The sequence below is a fragment of the Rousettus aegyptiacus genome, unplaced genomic scaffold, assembly GCF_014176215.1.
Source record: "Rousettus aegyptiacus isolate mRouAeg1 unplaced genomic scaffold, mRouAeg1.p scaffold_m13_p_6, whole genome shotgun sequence".
In the NCBI taxonomy this organism is placed as follows: domain Eukaryota; kingdom Metazoa; phylum Chordata; class Mammalia; order Chiroptera; family Pteropodidae; genus Rousettus; species Rousettus aegyptiacus.
Genome location: NW_023416309.1, coordinates 98,794,951 through 98,813,349, shown reverse-complemented (window position 1 = coordinate 98,813,349; position 18,399 = coordinate 98,794,951). Strand labels below are relative to the sequence as shown.

Genomic DNA, 18,399 nt, shown 5'->3' with positions numbered 1-18,399 from the left:
TACAAACTCTGTGTGAGCTTTGGGCAAATCACTTCCCATCTGGGTCAACATTTTCCCATTTGCACAATGAAGGAGTTGGGTCAGATGACTGTCTAGGTCCTTAGTAGCTCCAACATTCTAAGATTTTAGACTTCATCGGACTTTGACACTATTTCCAGAAAAGAAATTTCATCATAATACATGTGTGTGAGAAATCCACCCTAAGAATGTGGCCCAGTGAGGTGATCCTAACCCCCAATCTTCTGGGATGGTGGGCTGGCTGTCAATCGGCAGAACATTTCTGCAAGGCTTGCTCCCCTTGTCACTCTCTTCACCTGAAGCTCAGACCTATACATCAATCAATTCATGAGCTACAGTTCGTTTGATCTCATAGGAAGCTTGGTTTCCCTTCATCACTTCCTAATAGCTTCCCTATGGAACTGGCAAACTCAGCAGTCATCACAAGGGTGTCAATGTCAATCATGACAAAGCCATTATTTCCAGAATAACAAGTTCAAGTGCAATTTAATAATTATGTTTGAATAGAAGCCTTACCTTTTTATTTATTATTTATTTATAACTCTTTAAGTCTTTAGAAGATTTATAAGAATTTCCTTTTGGAATCTTTAATGTCAATGTTATTTTTTTCCTCTGCAGAAGTAATATATATGTCTTAAAAAATTTTGGAGAAGACAAAAAAGTACAGAGAAAAAAAAGCTTTCATAATCCTACCATTTAAAAGCACCCAGTGTCATTATTGTAGTGTGATTCTTTTTTTATCTCTCAGTTTGTCTTCATTGTTAAAATAATATTGCTTTTAATTTTGTTATGACTATAATTTTGTTCCTTATTTTGGGTAAGTGGATTGTTCTTAAGTAGGGTCACCATCACTTGAACAGTTGTGGTCTAAGTTTCTCCAAATGATGGGATATAATTCTATATCTGATGGGATATAATTTTATTATGTAAGCTCTTCAAAATGTTGGGATATAATTGTATCATCAATATAGAAATAACAATTGAAGTCAGGGAGACAACAAACCACTTCAGTATTGCTGAAGTCTATCATTATTTCCACATTCGCCCTTCATTCTTCCTCAACAGACCATATCTTTGGATAATAAGATTTTTTTTTTTTATTGTGTGTGTGTGCGGTTTTTTTTCTCGGTGCCTTTAATTTCTGCTCCTAACTTATCGCAGATTGGATTGGTTGTGAAATTATTCATCATGGTGATGGGGGCTGGGAATGCAGTGAAAATCATCAGATTTGGGTTCTAAGTATAGGACCTTAGGAAAGCCATTTCTCCATTCTGAGCCTCAATTTCCCCAAATGAGACAGTTGGATGCAGTGATCATTAAGATTCCTGACATCACTCTTGTTCCAAGATTTCCCTCTCTCCTTTGGCTATTTTGACATTTGGGATCTATCTTAAGAGGTGGAAGGGAGGAAAGGAAGAGTCAAATGCAAAGCAGTCTGGCTTTTGATCTGCAGCTATGGCTGAGGGGCCTGAACTCTGCTGTGAGCACCCTTCTCTGAGTTCTTCTCCGTCCTTTGCTTGGACAATAGTAAGGGGCTCTTCTCCTCCCTAGGCAATGTATCTAGGCACACAACTGAGTTCTTTCTTCATCTCTTCTCTTCAGGCTATCAAATAAGTCTCATCCTATGCCTTGTAACAAAACAGAAGTAGAGTTACATGCATGGATGGTTCCAAGTGCTTATGCTTCTTGGGTCATTGTTCCTAAATCACCAACTATTATGAATTGTTGGATCCAAACACACTGGACAACTTTGAACTGCTTAAAGCACACTCTAATTATCGTAAGAAAGTCTGTATTGGTAAGGCCCAAACTCACAAGCTTTATAATCAGGTATATGAGCTGACTGTGGCAGGACTTCTCTAAATACTGAACAGCTCAGCTTAGTGTGTTTAAAGTCTCAGTTTACCAATGTGAGTGTTACTTTAAGAGCACAGGTGCAGTATACAATAGGCACACCTTTGTGACCCTGGAAGTGTCCTGGCAACTTGCTGGTCAGTGTATCCAAGACCTTTTCCACAGTTCTGATCTCACAGGGCCCTTTGACAGTTTTGACCTCCCTGTCCACTTTGAAGTTCTCTCCTGTCACTGTATGAACTGAGTTTCTTCATTTTCTCTTGCCATTTCTCCATTTCTCCTTGATTCTTTTTCTTTTTCCGGCTCTCTGGTTGGGGAATCTTCCAAAGTTTGGTCTTCAGCCCCATGTTGTTCTTCTCTTTGTACACTCTCCCTTGGCTCATTTCTCCAACTCTTTCATTTGCACTAAGATTATACCTGCCACAAGTTCTAGTCAGCATTAAGGACCTGCTGAACATTTCCCTATTTCTTCAAAGTCAGCTTATTAAGAATAAAACTGTATCACTCCTCTCCTTAGAACCTTCAATGGCTCCATACTGCCCTTAAGATAAAGCCTAAACTCAAGGAAATGTAAATGGTCTTTCATGTAAAGGTGCTTCATGCCTTCAGGGAACTCAATTAGAGAGAGAGATTGGCACATAAGTCATGATAATGCCATCTATGTTCACAGTGAGATGAGAGCTTAGAGAAGAAGAGATATTTGTCAGAAGTTAAGAAAGGAGGTCGGTCATTTCCATCTAAGCAGGATAGGATTAAGGAAAAAATCTGCTTCTCTTCCACCTTCACATGTCACTTTCTGGCTCACACCATTCCTACCGAGCTTCTTCCAATTCCTCTGATGCAGAACTTCCCAACTTACCGAGGTCTGAAGAAGCTAGGGAATGAGATAGTTCACTTATCGAAGAAGAGTGGGATGAGAGAAGGAATAGAGATCAGTGTTGGCATCCTGGCTTTACAACATATTAGCTTCTATCCTCTGTGCCTTGGTTTACCCACCTGTAAAATGGGAATACTATCATTTAGCTTGAAGGGTCATGGTGAGGAGTGAATGAGATGATGTTTGTGAAAAGTGTACAGCACCACCTTGGGCCTGTGCAGGCGCTCAACAAATGCCAGCTTCTTCTGGCCACCGCTCTGATCTTACTCTCCTTTCCTCACAGCGCCCTGCACAAATCATGATCCTGGTGAATATCTGCTGTTTAATTGATTGACATCATGGCTATGGATGTTGCCCGCCATATCAGGAAACAGCCATTAGCAACCAGGCTATTTTAACTGTTCCATTTTAACTCTTTCTATTTTAACTCTGTTATATTTTAACTCTTTCTGAGAACTATGAATTTGGAATTTGGTCTTTGGAAATTTGACCTAACAAAAGATACACAGGCAAGAGCTAAGCTTTTCTATCTTAGCAAGAAGAGCCAGAGGCTTGCCAGGGCATCAAGGCTGTCAAACTGGGAAGGAAAGGAACAATAGTGTCCCTGGACTGGCCACACCCCACTAATAAAGGCCAGGGTGTTCATGAGGCCAGCTCTTTGAAGCTGCACTATGAAGCTCTGGCTTCACTGACGCACAGCAGGGAAGAGGAGTCCTGAGGTAGGGAGAAGCCAGAGTAAAGTCTTTTATGAGGTGAGGGACTCTTCCGAGGAAACAGAACAAATGGAGGGGAAGGGCTTTTGATAATAACCAAATAAGTAAGAATAAAGGGGTTGTATTCCATGTCCACACCCTCTGTGGAAGGGGTATAAATGCTCCCCAAGGAAGGAGACCCACAAGGTCCTTGGAGAACTGAGACTCTGTCTTTAGCTGAGCGCCTCGCTTCCTCCCAGCACCATGTCTTACAACTGCTGCCTGCCTAACTTCAGCTGCCGCTCCAGCTGCCCCTCCCGGCCCTGCGTGGCCCCCAGCTGCCAAAACATCCCCCTGCCTGGGGCCTGCAACATCCCCGCCAACGTGGGCAGCTGCGGCTGGTTCTGCGAGGGCACCTTCAATGGCAGCGAGAAGGAGGCCATGCAGTTCCTGAATGACCGGCTGGCCAGCTACCTGGAGAAGGTGCGCCAGCTGGAGCGGGAGAACGCGGAGCTGGAGAGCCTCATCCAGGAGCGGTGCCAGCAGCAGGAGCCCCTGATGTGCTCCAGCTACCAGTCCTACTTCCGGACCATCGAGGAGCTCCAGCAGAAGGTGAGGGGTGGGCACCACAATGCCATCAGCAGGAAGTTACAGAAAGGGAATCAGATATGATTCAGAAACAAGACAACTCTTGGGGTGATTGAGATGCAGGGGTTGAGTCTCGTTTTTCCATGCTGTTTTCTTGAGGGCTCACCTTATTCTAGGCCCAGGACTGTTAGTTGTGACCATTTGCATAGTGTTAATATATGCAGAGGTAGCAGCGCTTTGCATAAATAAGCTGTAATTAAAAGCTGCCTCCGAATGCTTCTGTGTATTTGACAAGCTTCAGAATTATTACCCTGAGGTGAGAGAAAAGACTGAGCCCCAGAAGGGAGCTGAGGAAGCGGGACCTTTCGTAAAGATTAGACCATTTTCTCTTTTCCTCACTTGGACTTTTTTGAGTACTGTGACTATTTGTTGCCATCCTCCTATGGGTATAATCATCCTGATGTCGTTGCCCTGAACTAGATGCCTCTGGGCTTCCCCTGGCGTGCACTGTCCAGTGAGGGCATAAGACGGTTGACGAAACCAGAAGCAATGGAAACCGCCTACTGGGACGTGGTGCCAAAGCACCTTGGAGGGCCGGGAGGGCGTGGCTGACTTCCAGACCCAGCCCCACCACAATGGCCAGGTTACCGAGGTTACGTGTAGCGATCGTCCCCACTGGGTTGGAAATTTCTGGAGGGCAGGATCCATTGCTTATTCATTTTCATATCTTATAACCACACATGTAGTAAGCTTTTAAGAGTAAATGTTGTTCATCAGCTTCTCAGTATTGCTTATTAGGAAAGAAAAAAATTAATATTTATCTACTGATATTTTGCCTGCCTAGTTTAGTGCTTTTCTTTTAATTTAATTTTTCTCAAATGTTTATTGGGCTCATAGAAAGTATTGAATAATCTTATATAAGATTTTTTTTTTCCATTTTTTTCCCATATAAGTGAACTATAGGGATTTCTGTTAACTAAAAATAACCAAGCTCATTCTAGAATGTTTTGAGTCTCCCAGATCCTGTGTAGCAAGTCTGAGAATTCCAGGCTGGTGGTACAGATTGACAATGCCAAGCTGGCCGCGGATGACTTTAGGACCAAGTGAGTGGGCAAATGGGGTTTTGCCTTCTCCCTGTTCTCTCCTTCCCTTTGTTCTGTCTTCAACACTAACACACATCAACAAAGCTTCTCCCTAGATGTTTTCCCTAAGATCCACAGAGCCACTGCTCACCAGAGCTCAGAGATCCCGTCACCAGATTCAGACTCTTCTTGGTGAAATGACATCCCACACTCTAGAGCAGGAGTCTGGTCCCCTGGTGCTCTAGTATGCACAGAATTTAATCACGAGAAGATGAAAAGTGTATCTCACAGTTTATGGGCTTTTATCCTCTTAAGTCCACTGTTTTTTTATTTATTAAAAATCATTACCAGTGCATTTTCCTGTAGAAGCTACTGCTCAGTGTTGAAAATCTACATGGAGACAGCTGTAAAAGCCACAAGCCCCAAATGCCAGTTGTCTGAGAAACCAAACCAGAGTCAAGCCAGGCCTGTCTGTTATGCTCCCGTATGTGTCACAGGTACGAGACGGAGCTGGGCTTGCGGCAGCTGGTGGAGTCGGACATAAACAGTCTGCGCAGGATCCTGGACGAGCTGACCCTATGCAGGGCCGACCTGGAGGCCCAGGTGGAGTCTCTGAAGGAAGAGCTGCTCTGCCTCAAGCAGAACCACGAGCAGGTAAAGTTCCCAAAGGACTGAACTTGCCAAGGCCTGTGTCCAACCCCATGGGGTGCGGGAGAGGCTCAGTTAGCCGCGGAATGTGTTCTCCAGACAAGAAGGGATTTGTCAGAGAATGAGTCATCTAAAATCCCTGATAGGAGATCAGGATTCTTCTGTCAGAGGCAGGAATGAGAGTGAAGGTTGTTGGCGAGCCCGGTAATGAGGAAAGGTCAGTAACCAGGCAGCCTCTTCAGCTCCCAGGTCAGAGCAGATGGGGCTGCAGAGGGCTTTTATCCAAATTCTCTGTTGAGCAACTGGAGAGGCCAGGAAGAGGCCCCCGACACACAGCAGAGAGGTCAGAGCTAGAAACAACCCCCTCTTCTCTTTCTCATCCAGCATGCTCTGCTATTCAGAGTTGCCTAAAGAAAATACTGGAAAAAATGTTCACTGTCATTGCTTAGTCAGTTGCACAATAAACAAGACTGATATTTCTTGCGAACCTTAATCCTAGAACAATGTAAATGGTGATAGTTAATATTAATTGAGTGCATATTGTGTGTCAGAACTCCACAGGTAGCGCTCATTTTATAGATGAAGAAACCGAGGCTTCTAGAAGCTTCTAGAAGCTCTATAGTAAGTGGTAGAACTGAGACCCAATTCATATCTATCCGATCTCCACCTAAGCCCAAGCACCATGCTACACTGGCTCTGTGAGATCAGCAGTGAAATGAGCAGATACTTATTTTCTTCAGAAAACTCTATCCTGATAGAATCAACAAAGCACTACTTAATTCTATTCTATCCCAGGATGGCAGATTTTGAAGTAAGCATTCTTCATTTCTTCTTTAGCCAGACTCTATCCTTTTTTATTATGGTTCAGAATCAAACAGAGGGGGCTAGGCAGTATACACACAGAAACACTGATCTTGGTGTTTGAGGCCCACAGTGTAAATCATGGTCTATTACATCTCACCTCTCAGAGGAGTGATACACTGAATACAAGGGCAGAAAGAGGTCATGGACTCGAAAGCACTTGGTCAGGTGGAACACACAGATTAGTCATGAATATACAACTCAGTTAATGAGACAATCAGAGGGAACAGAGCCATTGAAAGCTTAAGAATGATCACAAGCTGAATTGCATTCTTAGAGGAGAGTATCCGGACCCTTTGTGTTATTTTAAAATTTTAAACCTTTAAAATTCAATAAATACTGTGAACATAATTTAAATTTTCCATCAGGAAGTCAACACCCTGCGCTGCCAGATTGGAGACCGCCTCAACGTGGAGGTGGACGCCGCCCCCACTGTGGACCTGAACCGCGTGCTCAATGAGACCAGGTGTCAGTACGAGGCCCTGGTGGAGACCAACCGCAGGGACGTGGAGGAATGGTTCACCACCCAGGTGGGCGTCTCAGCGCATGGCCACTCGGGACCCTTGGGGCCCTCAAGGCAGGGTCTGAGCTGTCTCTCCCCTTTGTTGTTTCAGACCCAGGAGCTGAACAAGCAGGTGGTGTCCAGCTCGGAGCAGCTGCAGACCTGCCAGGCGGAGATCATCGAGCTGAGACGCACGGTCAACGCCCTGGAGATCGAGCTGCAGGCCCAGCACAACCTGGTGGGTATCATCCAGACCTCGGGGTGAGAAGTGTGAGGTCGGGGGATCAGAGCCACTGGGATGCCCTTTGGGTCATACTCCCCTTACCTCTGAAGCTCTGACTTCAATGGAGCCCTATGGAGAACCCCATCAGAGGAGCAGCTCTGTGACTTCCTCGATCTTCCCCACACAGAGGAACTCTCTGGAGAACACGCTGACGGAGACGGAGGCCCGCTACAGCTCCCAGCTGTCCCAGGTGCAGTGCATGATCACCAACGTGGAGTCCCAGCTGGCTGAGATCAGGAGTGACCTTGAGCGGCAGAACCAGGAGTACCAGGTGCTGCTGGACGTCCGGGCCCGGCTGGAGTGCGAGATCAACACGTACCGGGGCCTGCTGGAGAGCGAGGACTGCAAGTCAGTAGGAAGCTAGTCATATTTTCCTTGGGGGTGTATGAGTTTGCTGTGGGGAAGGAAAGTCCTTCTGATGGAAATAAATTTATAATTCTAAGCTTTAGGTTGATAGCAAAAGAAGAAAGATATAAACGAAGAGCATCTAGTGTCTTCCTATTTCTTCAGCTCATCTTACCCTAACTTGCCCCAATGTTTTTCTGTCTCCAGGCTGCCCTGCAACCCATGTGCCACAACCAATGCATGTGACAAGCCCATTGGGCCCTGCGTCTCCAATCCTTGTGCCCCACGTACCCGGTGTGGGCCTTGCAACAGCTTTGTGTGCTAGAGGCCCCAGTGCCGGGAGCAGGAGGAGGACTCCAAAGTCACATTTTAACTCTACTTCATCCAGACATCTTTAACAGTGAACAAAGGAAGAAACCTTTACCAGCACCGGCTTCCAGGAATCACCTCTAGCCTTCTGCCGAATTCCCTGGCTTGGACCTTTAGCACTAGAGATGGCAACATGTTTACTGGCTCAGTCTGTCTTCTGACTCACAGAGAGAAATCTAGTAAGATCTGTTACCACAAAGACACATTTGCATAATGCGTTATGCTTTAACAGGTACTTATTTAGATGTGATTTAAAAATAATTACATCAAATGTGATTCGCTGATGGGCATATGCTATGAAACTAAAGGTAACTGGAAGAAATCTTCCTTGTCACTCCTTCGGTCTTTCGAGATGCAATAAGAGATCCCTTGTTAACCTCCCAATAAACTCTGATTCTGGCACAAAAGTGATAATTGTCCTTTTCATTCATTAGTTCCAAAACTGGGTGTCTTGTATAAATAAAAAGTAACCAGTGAAGGGGTCATTCACTCCAATAGATGGTATGTGCCTTCTCTTAAAGGAAAAGTCTCCAGTGCACATCACTCACCTACTGATGTGGATTTTACGTTTGGGAAGAAGGTGGTGGGAAAAAAATGGCAACCCCGCATGAGAGCATCTGCAAACATTTCCTGTCAAGTTCTTCGGAGGGAATTTGTGAGAGGACCACCGAAATAGGGCAACATCAGGAGATGATGAATCTTAAGAGAAAGGCTGTGCCTCTTGGCAACATGAAAATATTATAACCTAGAAGGAACTGGGAAAAATATACTCAGCCAACAGTTATTTTCCTCCAAACCAATCTCTGCATTTGTTTTTTTTGTTTTATGTTTTGTTTTGTTTTTGTTTGTTTGTTTGTTTTGTTTTGTTTTGTTTTACGGCCTATCAATATTTGTGACCATTTTGGTGCCTAAAAATTTCATAATTATTAAAATATGCAGAAATAGACTGTACACAGATCCAGACCTTCAAGTCAGTATCTTACAATCATTAAACAAAATTAACAAAAAGACTCCTTTCAATCACATTCCTCTCACCAAAATATTATTAATGGTGATATTTTCTTTCATATAATTAATCGATATTTTGGGAGGACAAATTTTTATACCCACTTAATAAAAATAAATATAATTTTAGAAGTTTTTCTCAGAGATTATTCATTTAAAATTATTTATTAGTCACGTATAGTGTATATTTTACAATATGCATATTTATAATTATAGTATATATACATATTATAAAATGTACCAAAATAAGTACGTATATTGCAGCCCTCTACTTCCATAACCCATTGCGCTCTGTATAAATCGGGATATGACATTTCAACCTGAAATAAAGTTGTGCATGAAAATTCTTTGGAACATCGTATGTATGATTAAAGAATTGAAAGCAAGACAGTTTCGTTTTGGTTACAAAGATCCTTTTCACAATGAGGGAAGAGCATGAGATTTATACACATACAATTTTTTGACAGCCAAGTTCACCTACGACATCCACGTTGTGTGAAATTGTGTGTCGGAAGCACGGAGTGGATGCCATCGTCCTGTCTCTCAAGGTTGTTCTGCGCTGTCAGAACAAAGCAAACGCCTCAAGGTCACTTCTCTGGAACGCCGGATTCACAGAGATCCTCTGCCCTGCTCCCTGCGCCTCATTCCTCTCTCTAATTCTCTCACCTCCCTACAGCATCGCCTGGGTCATGGGCAAATGTCCCCAGAATGCATGCCATGGGTGAGAAAGAGAATGGCTCCCTTTTGGGATGGACACAGCCCACAGATGCCTGGTTTGGCAAGCAGCACATAAGCTGGTCCTCAGTCCTATGCAACTCCCCAGCTGGGCGCTCTTGTGCCTGGCACGACTCTTAAAAATACACATGGCAGCCTTGAGACAACCTTGCAGCCTGCTCCATCCAGGCCATTGTCTTTGCTGTATTGACTCTCAAGTCCTAGTTTAAATAACTTTGAAGATTTTTTTTTTTACATTTCTGAACTGATCCTTATGGTGCTTTTTGTGGTAGACACATAGGAGGCACATAATAGGTGCTCGACAAATAATTAATAAGCCGCCTGCCTGAAATTAATAACCCATTTAGGGCAGGTGAAGAAATGAATCACAGAGAAGTTGCCTGAATAATGTCACACAGCAAAAAATGCTTTTGCTCATTAGAGGAGATGCACTTGGGTAACTATGAGAATAGGAAACGTAGGCACGATTGTCTTTCTCTAATGGGAAGGGAGTAATTCCCCCTTCTCTTAACCTTGGCACTGTTTCTTTGAAGGCAGTATCATCCCTACCTTAACAACCATGACACTCACAGGATTAGACACAAAACTTCACTGTAAAAGAATTTTAGTGACAAGAACGGGGTACAGAGTGGAACTTTCGAATGAAGCGCAACATAAAATAGAAAGTAAGTCAAGAACTAAAGTGGTTTAACTATACAAAGGTTGAATTCTTGCCAAGAGTTTTTTCAGTTCTTAAGAGCCACTTAAGCGTAGACCCAGAATGTTGCTTTCTATGCCCATGTCACAGTGCTGCCCAGTGACCCGGCCCTCATTGCCAGACATAAAGCTAATCAAAAATGACAAAGTAAGACATACATTCTAGGAAGTTTAAGATTTTAACTGAGAGAGTCAGGATGTGTCTAAAAAATTTTTTTGCCCTCTCTAGTTAAATTGTGATTGATAACAAATGAAGACCTGGTGAAAAAAGTAAACCTCTTGGTTGAAACAAGTTCTTTCAAACTCACATAAACTGCATATCCAATTAAATAAGTTGAATCTCTCTCTCTCTCTCATATATATATATATATATATATATATATATATATATATATATGCGTGCGTGCACAAACACACACACATATATGTACATATCCTATTGGTTCTATTTCTCTGGAGAATCCTGACTAACACCTGGAGGAAGAGTGCCAAGTTGGCAGGTAATGGAGTTCGTGGGGCCGTGTATGTTCCAAATATAAAGTACAGGCCTATAGGAAACTGGGAAATGGAGACGAGTATGCATTCAATATGGACCATCTTTTCTGGTTCTCACACTTCATTGACTTCAATGAACTTGGAACTATTGAATTAAATTTGCCTTCAGGGTCACTTGAGAGGGCTTCTCTCCACTCTTCTCTCTCCTTCAACTTCCTATAAATAATTCCAATAGTTTTTTATTTATGGGAGGGGAGGAAGGATTGGGTGGGGGGAAGAGAGAGAGAGGGAGAGAGAGAGAGAGAAGCAAAACATAGAGCAAACATATAATGTATGGTTCCAATATGGGTTGTTAGCAAACCTAAGGAAATGGCCGATTCCAGATACCTCTCGTTTTTGTTGTTGGGCAGAAAGAAGAGGGAAGAGGCAGAGGATAATGACTATCGGCCATTAGCATCCCACCAGTTAGAGAAAGGGTTACCTGGCAGAAGAGACTGTATGAAAAGAGGACTGTGCAACAATCTCTCTTATTCCCACGCTCTTCTTACGAGGGCTAGCCCTGCCATTGACGTAGACGCTCCGCTCTAACCTGCAGAGGAAGAGACACTAAGTGACCTCTGGGGATAGTTCCTAAAAGGAAAAGCAGCTTCCAACTGGTTTTCCTGGGCTCCTTTGAACCCAGACACTGGGCTATGAGAAAGCCCACGTGGCCTTTCTCTGGGGCCTCCGGTTTGTCTTTACCTTGGGAACGAAATGAAAGTATCAGACAGTTACATCTCAACTTCTCAGCATCCACAATGCCCCGAAGGGGTCTAAACAGGGCTGACTTGCTTTTGTCAGCTGTATTTCCAAAGACCACACCTACAGGTACTTCCAGCTTGTCCTTTATTCCTTTAAAGATAAAAAACATACTTTATTATAATCTGTGTTTGATCATTTTAGTTTCTGGAGTCGTTGCGGTCTGTTTATGCTATTGTTTCTACAGGCTCTCACTCAGGGTGCCTTGCTTCCTTGTGTTCTTGGTCGCGAATGACTGTGAGTTGTTCATGGTTTCAGCTGACGCCCAAGTAATGGCGTCAATCATCACACTTAATCAAAAACCCAGGCTGACAGTAACTATAACTCTAGATATACTTCTACAGATCTGCTTGGGAGGGTGAAGAAAAAGTGGCAAGTTCTGCACTGACTCATGATGCTTCGATCTGAGAGTGATGTGTGGCACACATCACTTCCATTCACACGTTATTAGCCAAAGCAAGTAACTAGGTCATGCCTAACTTCGAAGGAGGTAGAGAAGTGCACTCATGCCATATTTCTGAAAGACAGGGAGACAGAAATATTTGGTGAATAGCACTAATGAGTACCATCTTCACCTTCCTTGGAATATTATATGTGGGGCTTTGTCGAGGCCGCTTCAAATTCATGGCCCGAAGTTTTTGGAATCACCCAGGTAATGTGCAAGACCAGTGCCCTGGTGATAGAGATTCTGTCTGGGTCACCGTTTCACTAAGGGTGTAGCCCTTTGGGGTCCCAGCTTTAAGGAGGAGTGGATCTCCCAGAAGAGTCTTTGCCTTGGGCAGGTCCTGGACTTTATTTTCTGTTTCTATCTCACCGAGCGGTCATGAAAACTACAACTTAAGTTTGCCAAATTCAGCAAATGCCCTTGAGGGAGAAGCAGTTTCAGTGCTCAGTTCACCTTCGTGAGTTCCCACCCCTTATCAGTTCTTTGATAATTTCTTGGCAATTTGTGTTATTTTGTCAGCTCTCTGATGCTTTTAAGAAGACCCAAATTAAAAAAAAAAAAAAAAAGGAAAACCAGCATATTCAGTTGTTTTTATGACGCAGGTTGATCCAAACAACCCAGCACGCCATACCTGCAGCTGTACCGTCCAGTACAGAAGCAATTGGCCACATGCGGCTATTTTGATATGAATGTTTTAAGATTAAGCAAAAATAAAAATTCCGTTTCTCCATCACATTAGCTACATTTCAATACTGCTTCCAGACCTGACCGAGTGAAGCAGTGATTGATAACAATGAAAGACAAGTGAGGAACGATATTTTTGACCATATTGCACTGTGTGTGTCGGGGGGGGGGGGTGGCGGGGGGAGGGTCCGTCTCACATTCATAAATGATTTTATTTATTCACTTATTTAACAAATATTTATTGAGTGCCCACTGTACAGTAGCCACTGGCTGTAAACTGGTGAATAAAACAGCTATGGTCATGTGGTTGTGAAACTTACAACCCTTGAAGATATTTTTACTCTAAGACTTATCTTAAGACAATAAGGCAAGTTTCTGTGGTTCCCTCAAGAAGGCCTGACATAGAGGAAGGAGGATGAGCTTCAGAAGCAGACAGATGCGGGTTCAAATCCAAGCTCTGCATCTTCTAGTTAAACTAGAACCTCAGTTTCCTTATGTGTAAAATAAAGATAATAATACTTATTGTACATAGTTATCTTGGACACTAACCAAGAAAACACTTATAAAGTGCTTTGGGCAGTACCTGCCACAATTGGAGGGGCTGATAATGTGCCCCCTTGACACGAGATGGGTGATTAGACACATGATTTAAATCTGAGCCATCTAATACAATAAGCTTCTCGTTTGTTGAGTTGCTTCCAGTGAAGGCAGAATCGGGACTTCTTTTGTGATTGTCTCCAAAAGAAACACCAGTAGCTGCACATGTAATGTCACTTGATTAACACTAGAGGCCGCCAGAATAGATGCCATGCTCGGTTTTTTTTTTTTATTTTTTTGTTTTTTTATTCCTAGGTTTTTAATGACCCCTGCTATACCTCCCCATCTGATTCTTTCTTGAACACTAAATATTCCTTTAATATACACTTAAGTTCCCCAGTTAGAAAAACCAGGACTTTTTTGTAAAGCAGTATCTGCTACGCCTCAAAATAAATTCCTGACGAATAACAGCATTAAGTGGAAAAAAAGCAACTATAAAAACCAAACTAAAATAAAGTTAATAGTTGTCTCATTTGGGGAGGGGAAAGTAGTTTCAAAGCATAAAAGCAATGGGAAAAAAGGTAGATTTTCCTACATAAAAATTATATGCATAAAAATATCATACACACAATTAAAAAGAAATGATACCTTGGGACAAAATTTGCAACACATATGACAGAAATGAAAGTTAATATGTTTAGCATAAAATAAGCTGTTATGAATAAATTATGAAAGATGAAAAAGTGGCCTGAGCCACTTTCCAAAAGAAGAAATAAAAGTGGTTCATAAATGTGCTAATAATGAAATAAGTACAAATAAGTGCTACGATGAAATTTCACAGGGATGCTTTACATCAATTTGAAAACATAAATTCTCAGATTTTCATGATACTTAATAATCAAAATCTTCGTGAACATTTTCTCAGGTTAAGCACAATATCCAGTATATAGTATGATTTTGATTTTGTAAAGCTATGTATCAGGATGAAACCTTGAAATACTCACTGGCCTTATCATTCTTCTGCAATTTCTTTTTGCTGCTGCTTTTTCCTCATTACTTGGGCGTCAGTGGTGGTCTTTCTATATTCCCTGTAGAAATGCAGAGAGAATGACTCAAGTCAATGCTTAGCTTAAACAATTCATAATAGACTTGACGTGGTGGGGGAAAGTGGCAGAGAAGACCTTGGGCCTCCTGGACAGGGTGATGGAAGGAAGCAGGATTCGTGGAGAGCAGAGAGAACTCAGATATCTCATCTGGTGCCATCAGAGGGAGGATGGCAGCCAGGAATAAGAGCGGACCATGTACAGTGCAGGGGATGCCCACCAGGAACCAGTGTCTATTCTCTTGAATGCTATGATGCTATCCAAGCACCTCTAAACTTATATCATCTCCAGATGAAATATGGGAGGGAGAAATCCTGAATGGCTTCTCAGTTTATACAGAACTGACTTTTCTTCCTCTATAAGCTGGAATGAAGGTTTGAAATGGGTTTAGGCACACTTAGAGAAAAATAGTTACAGATTTTTAACATATCTTGGAACATAGATTTAGAAATTTGTCTCTAATATATATGTAAATATGTATATTTACATATAAGGATTGTATGCATATATCTGTATGTATATATATTTATATTCACATCAATATTTATATGGAAATCTTTAGGAAAAACACTAAAAGGGAAACTAGAAAATTAAGAGCGAATATCATTGTTATGGGGTTATGGATGATTTTTATATTCTTGTCTTTAATTTTTTATATTTTCAGAAGTTCTACAATAAACGGGTATGAAATTTATAATGTAAACATTATTATTATTATTATTATTATTATTATTATTAAAATACAATGTTAAAGTCTAATGACAACCTAAGAAAAGTATTTTAAACTCATGATGTAGACAAAGTTTTATTTTCTATTTCACAAAGGATTCTTATCTATCAAAGTAAAACACTAAAAATCCAATAGAAAAATGGACAATGGAAATAATAGTTCACAGAGAAGGGAACATAAATACCATTTAAACATATGGAATATTGTTTAATTTTATTCACAATAATAGAAATGCAAATTAAAACTATTCCAAGATCCTCTCTTCCTCCTATCAGATTGGCAAGGTCACGAACGTTGGTAACACATGTGTTGGTAAAGTAGGAAGAAACAGGGACTCTCACGCATGGCTGATGGGTGTGTAAATTGGCACAACCTTTATTAAGGGTGATTTGGCAACATCTGTCAAAATTACAAATGCAAAAACTCGCCAATTCAGCAATTTCTCTTCCAAGAGTTTATGGGAAGGATATATAAAGGTGAATGTAAGTATACAATTATATAATAGCAAATATTAATAAGTTAAAGTTTGTTATATCAAACTATTAAAACTATTAGAGACAATGTCTTTCAATAGAGAATCAGTTTAATAAATTATTGGTACAACAGAATATTTTGAAGAATTTCTTTATGTACTGATATGGAATGAGCTTTAAGATACCTCGTTAAGAGGCAACAAAGAATTAAGAACAGTATGTATGTTGTGCTACCATTTGTGTAATGAATAAAAATATACCTATATCTATACATCCATCTTCTTGTAGATAAATAATAGCTAATATTTAGCAAACAATAGGTGGCCAATCACTGTTCTGAGTGCTGTATATGTATATATATTAATTCGGCTAATCTTTACAGCAGCCCTATGAGGTTGGTGCTATTATTATAATAATTTCTATTTTAAAGATGAGGAAATTCAGGTACCAGAGGTTAATACTGAGGACAGAGGAGAAGGCGGGTGAGAGGCAGAGAACCGGCTGGTGGGAGACGGGAAGAGGGAGGAGACTTTTTATTGTCTTCCTTCTGCAGCTCGATCATGTGGATGCATTACCTATTATTAAAAATGAATGAAAGGAATGTGTCTGTCATGAATGTTGCTCTACTATACTTACCCACAGGTGTCCATCTGTGGACATGGAGTGGTGGGAGGAACACTGGACCAGGAAACTGAAATTCATGGTCCAGTCTCTCTTTGGGTCCTGTTATCACCTTCTGTATTTAAAAAAAAAAAAGAAAGAAAGAAAGAAAGAAAAAAGTGCTTAATATATCTGCTAGGTGAAAAACCAGAAGAGAGAAGGAGCAATTAGGGGGGATTGTTTTATAAACTATAGAAATGTCTAACCAATGTATTGTATACTTGAAACTAATTAAAACAAACAATAAACAAACAAACAAATAAATTCTTTTAAAAAGTGCTTGCAGGTAATGGTCAGGGCAGCACTAAATTATATCACTGTTTCCTAACCTATTTGATAACCTGAGTCATCTGGAAAACTTTCAGATATATAGCTTCTCAAGCTCCCATGAGCACATATTCTGATTGAACAGGACTGGGGTGCAGGTTGGGGGTCTGTATTTTTCAAAAGCCCCCATCCTAAGCAATTCCGACATAAAATCCAGTTTCAAAACTCTGGATCCCAAGATCCTATGGGGTTACTCCCAGTCCTAAAATTCCACATTCTGTGAAGTACTGAGCATCATATCAGATCCACATAACCCAACCTTTCTCCCAGCTCCATTCCCCCTCACCACCCAGTTCTCCATCCTTCTAGCCTCATCCAAGAGGCTGCTTTGCCTCCAGGCCCATCTGAAAAGGAAAGGGAAACTGAAAAGGATGGACTATGTCCCTTGATCCAGACCTCTGCTCCCACTGCTTCCTTCCATCCCCACTGCCCACTCTGGGTGCTGCCCTCCAGAGGGCTGAGCCTGTAGGCTCCAAAGCTGCCATTATCATTCCAGGAGAATGACAAGTACAAAAGCCCCAAATGGAGACAGGAAATGTGACCTATCTTGGAATTTTCATGGAGACCGAATCCTCTGTGGAGTCTTGTCTTCTTTCAAGGGCATTTTATTCCTGGATGATTCTCTGGATATTTTGTCTGCTTGTCCCTCATTCTGCCAGGTGGTCTTTAAAAAAGTGTACAATATTCCCACTTCGATGCAGTGTTTTGGATGTTCAATGATCTCCCTCCCTCCCTTCTTCCTTCCCTCCATCTTTCCCTCTGTCTCTCCCTCTCTCCTTCCTTCCTTCCTTCCTCTTCTCCATCTGCTCCTCCTCCTCCTCCTTTATTAAGGAAAGGCCTGGAGCTAGCATGTTGCACTGTCTGACCACTGCTCTCCTGGCCCATTTACGGAGAGGGGTGGGCGTTCAGTTCACCGCACGGTGGAGAGAAACGTGGTTCCTTGCCTCTTGAAGTTTTATGATGAGTCCCTCTCCACTTCACAGGGCAGTTATTACTCATGATTGATACTCACTGACGAAGCCCAAACAAACGTGTGGCACACTCCACATACCACACACACACAAATATTTGCCTTGCTCACATGGGCCGGGATGAGATGCCATTTCCACCGGAGAGGAGCCACATGACCAGACTTCCTACAGCAGCCTCCCCCTTGGGCAGAAGGCACAGGGCATCCAGCCTTTACCATTCTGATTTTCCAGGACTAGCATCCATGACAAAAGGGGCCAGCTGCTCACTGGCCATCAGAGAAGACATGGAAAAGGAGCCAGAGCCAGAAGCTGTGGCGGGCTTCTCCTTCTCTCCCACCTGGGCTAATAATGATGGTTGGCCATGTTTGGCCATGATGACAGGTCATTCCGAAGATGTATTTTTACCCTCTGGACAAATAGCGTTGGGACGAGTGGGGCTTTTTATGAGTTGAGGTACTCAGGGCTGGAAAATAAACAGGCAGCTAATGAGACACTCTTATGGAAACTGGCACAAATAATAACAAAGAAAGCACCTGTCCCTTGTGCCAACACCCTCCGGGGAGGGTATATAAAAGCTGATGTCCAGCTGGCCACTGTCAGACTTGGGGAACTCCGGCCGTG

At 42.2% G+C, this 18,399-nt stretch overlaps 1 protein-coding gene across 1 annotated transcript; it reads left to right on the top strand.

Annotated features, from left to right (window-relative positions):
- The first annotated feature begins 3,182 nt into the window (after positions 1–3,182).
- LOC107513872 (keratin, type I cuticular Ha3-I) lies at positions 3,183–8,526 on the top strand. The gene is made up of 7 exons (XM_016150992.2): positions 3,183–4,053; positions 5,050–5,132; positions 5,609–5,765; positions 6,989–7,150; positions 7,235–7,360; positions 7,533–7,753; positions 7,958–8,526. The coding sequence occupies exons 1-7, from the start codon at positions 3,706–3,708 to the stop codon at positions 8,073–8,075; spliced, it is 1,215 nt and encodes a 404-aa protein (XP_016006478.2). The 5' UTR covers positions 3,183–3,705; the 3' UTR covers positions 8,076–8,526.
- Positions 8,527–18,399: the final 9,873 nt, after the last annotated feature.

Excerpts from the sequence above, each read along its gene's own strand:
- LOC107513872 (XM_016150992.2), top strand. The coding sequence starts at position 3,706 with ATGTCTTACAACTGCTGCCTGCCTAACTTCAGCTGCCGCTCCAGCTGC. Across the intron at positions 5,133-5,608 it reads GCGGATGACTTTAGGACCAA|GTACGAGACGGAGCTGGGCT; the intron begins GTGAGTGGGCAA and ends TATGTGTCACAG. Across the intron at positions 7,151-7,234 it reads AGGAATGGTTCACCACCCAG|ACCCAGGAGCTGAACAAGCA; the intron begins GTGGGCGTCTCA and ends TTGTTGTTTCAG.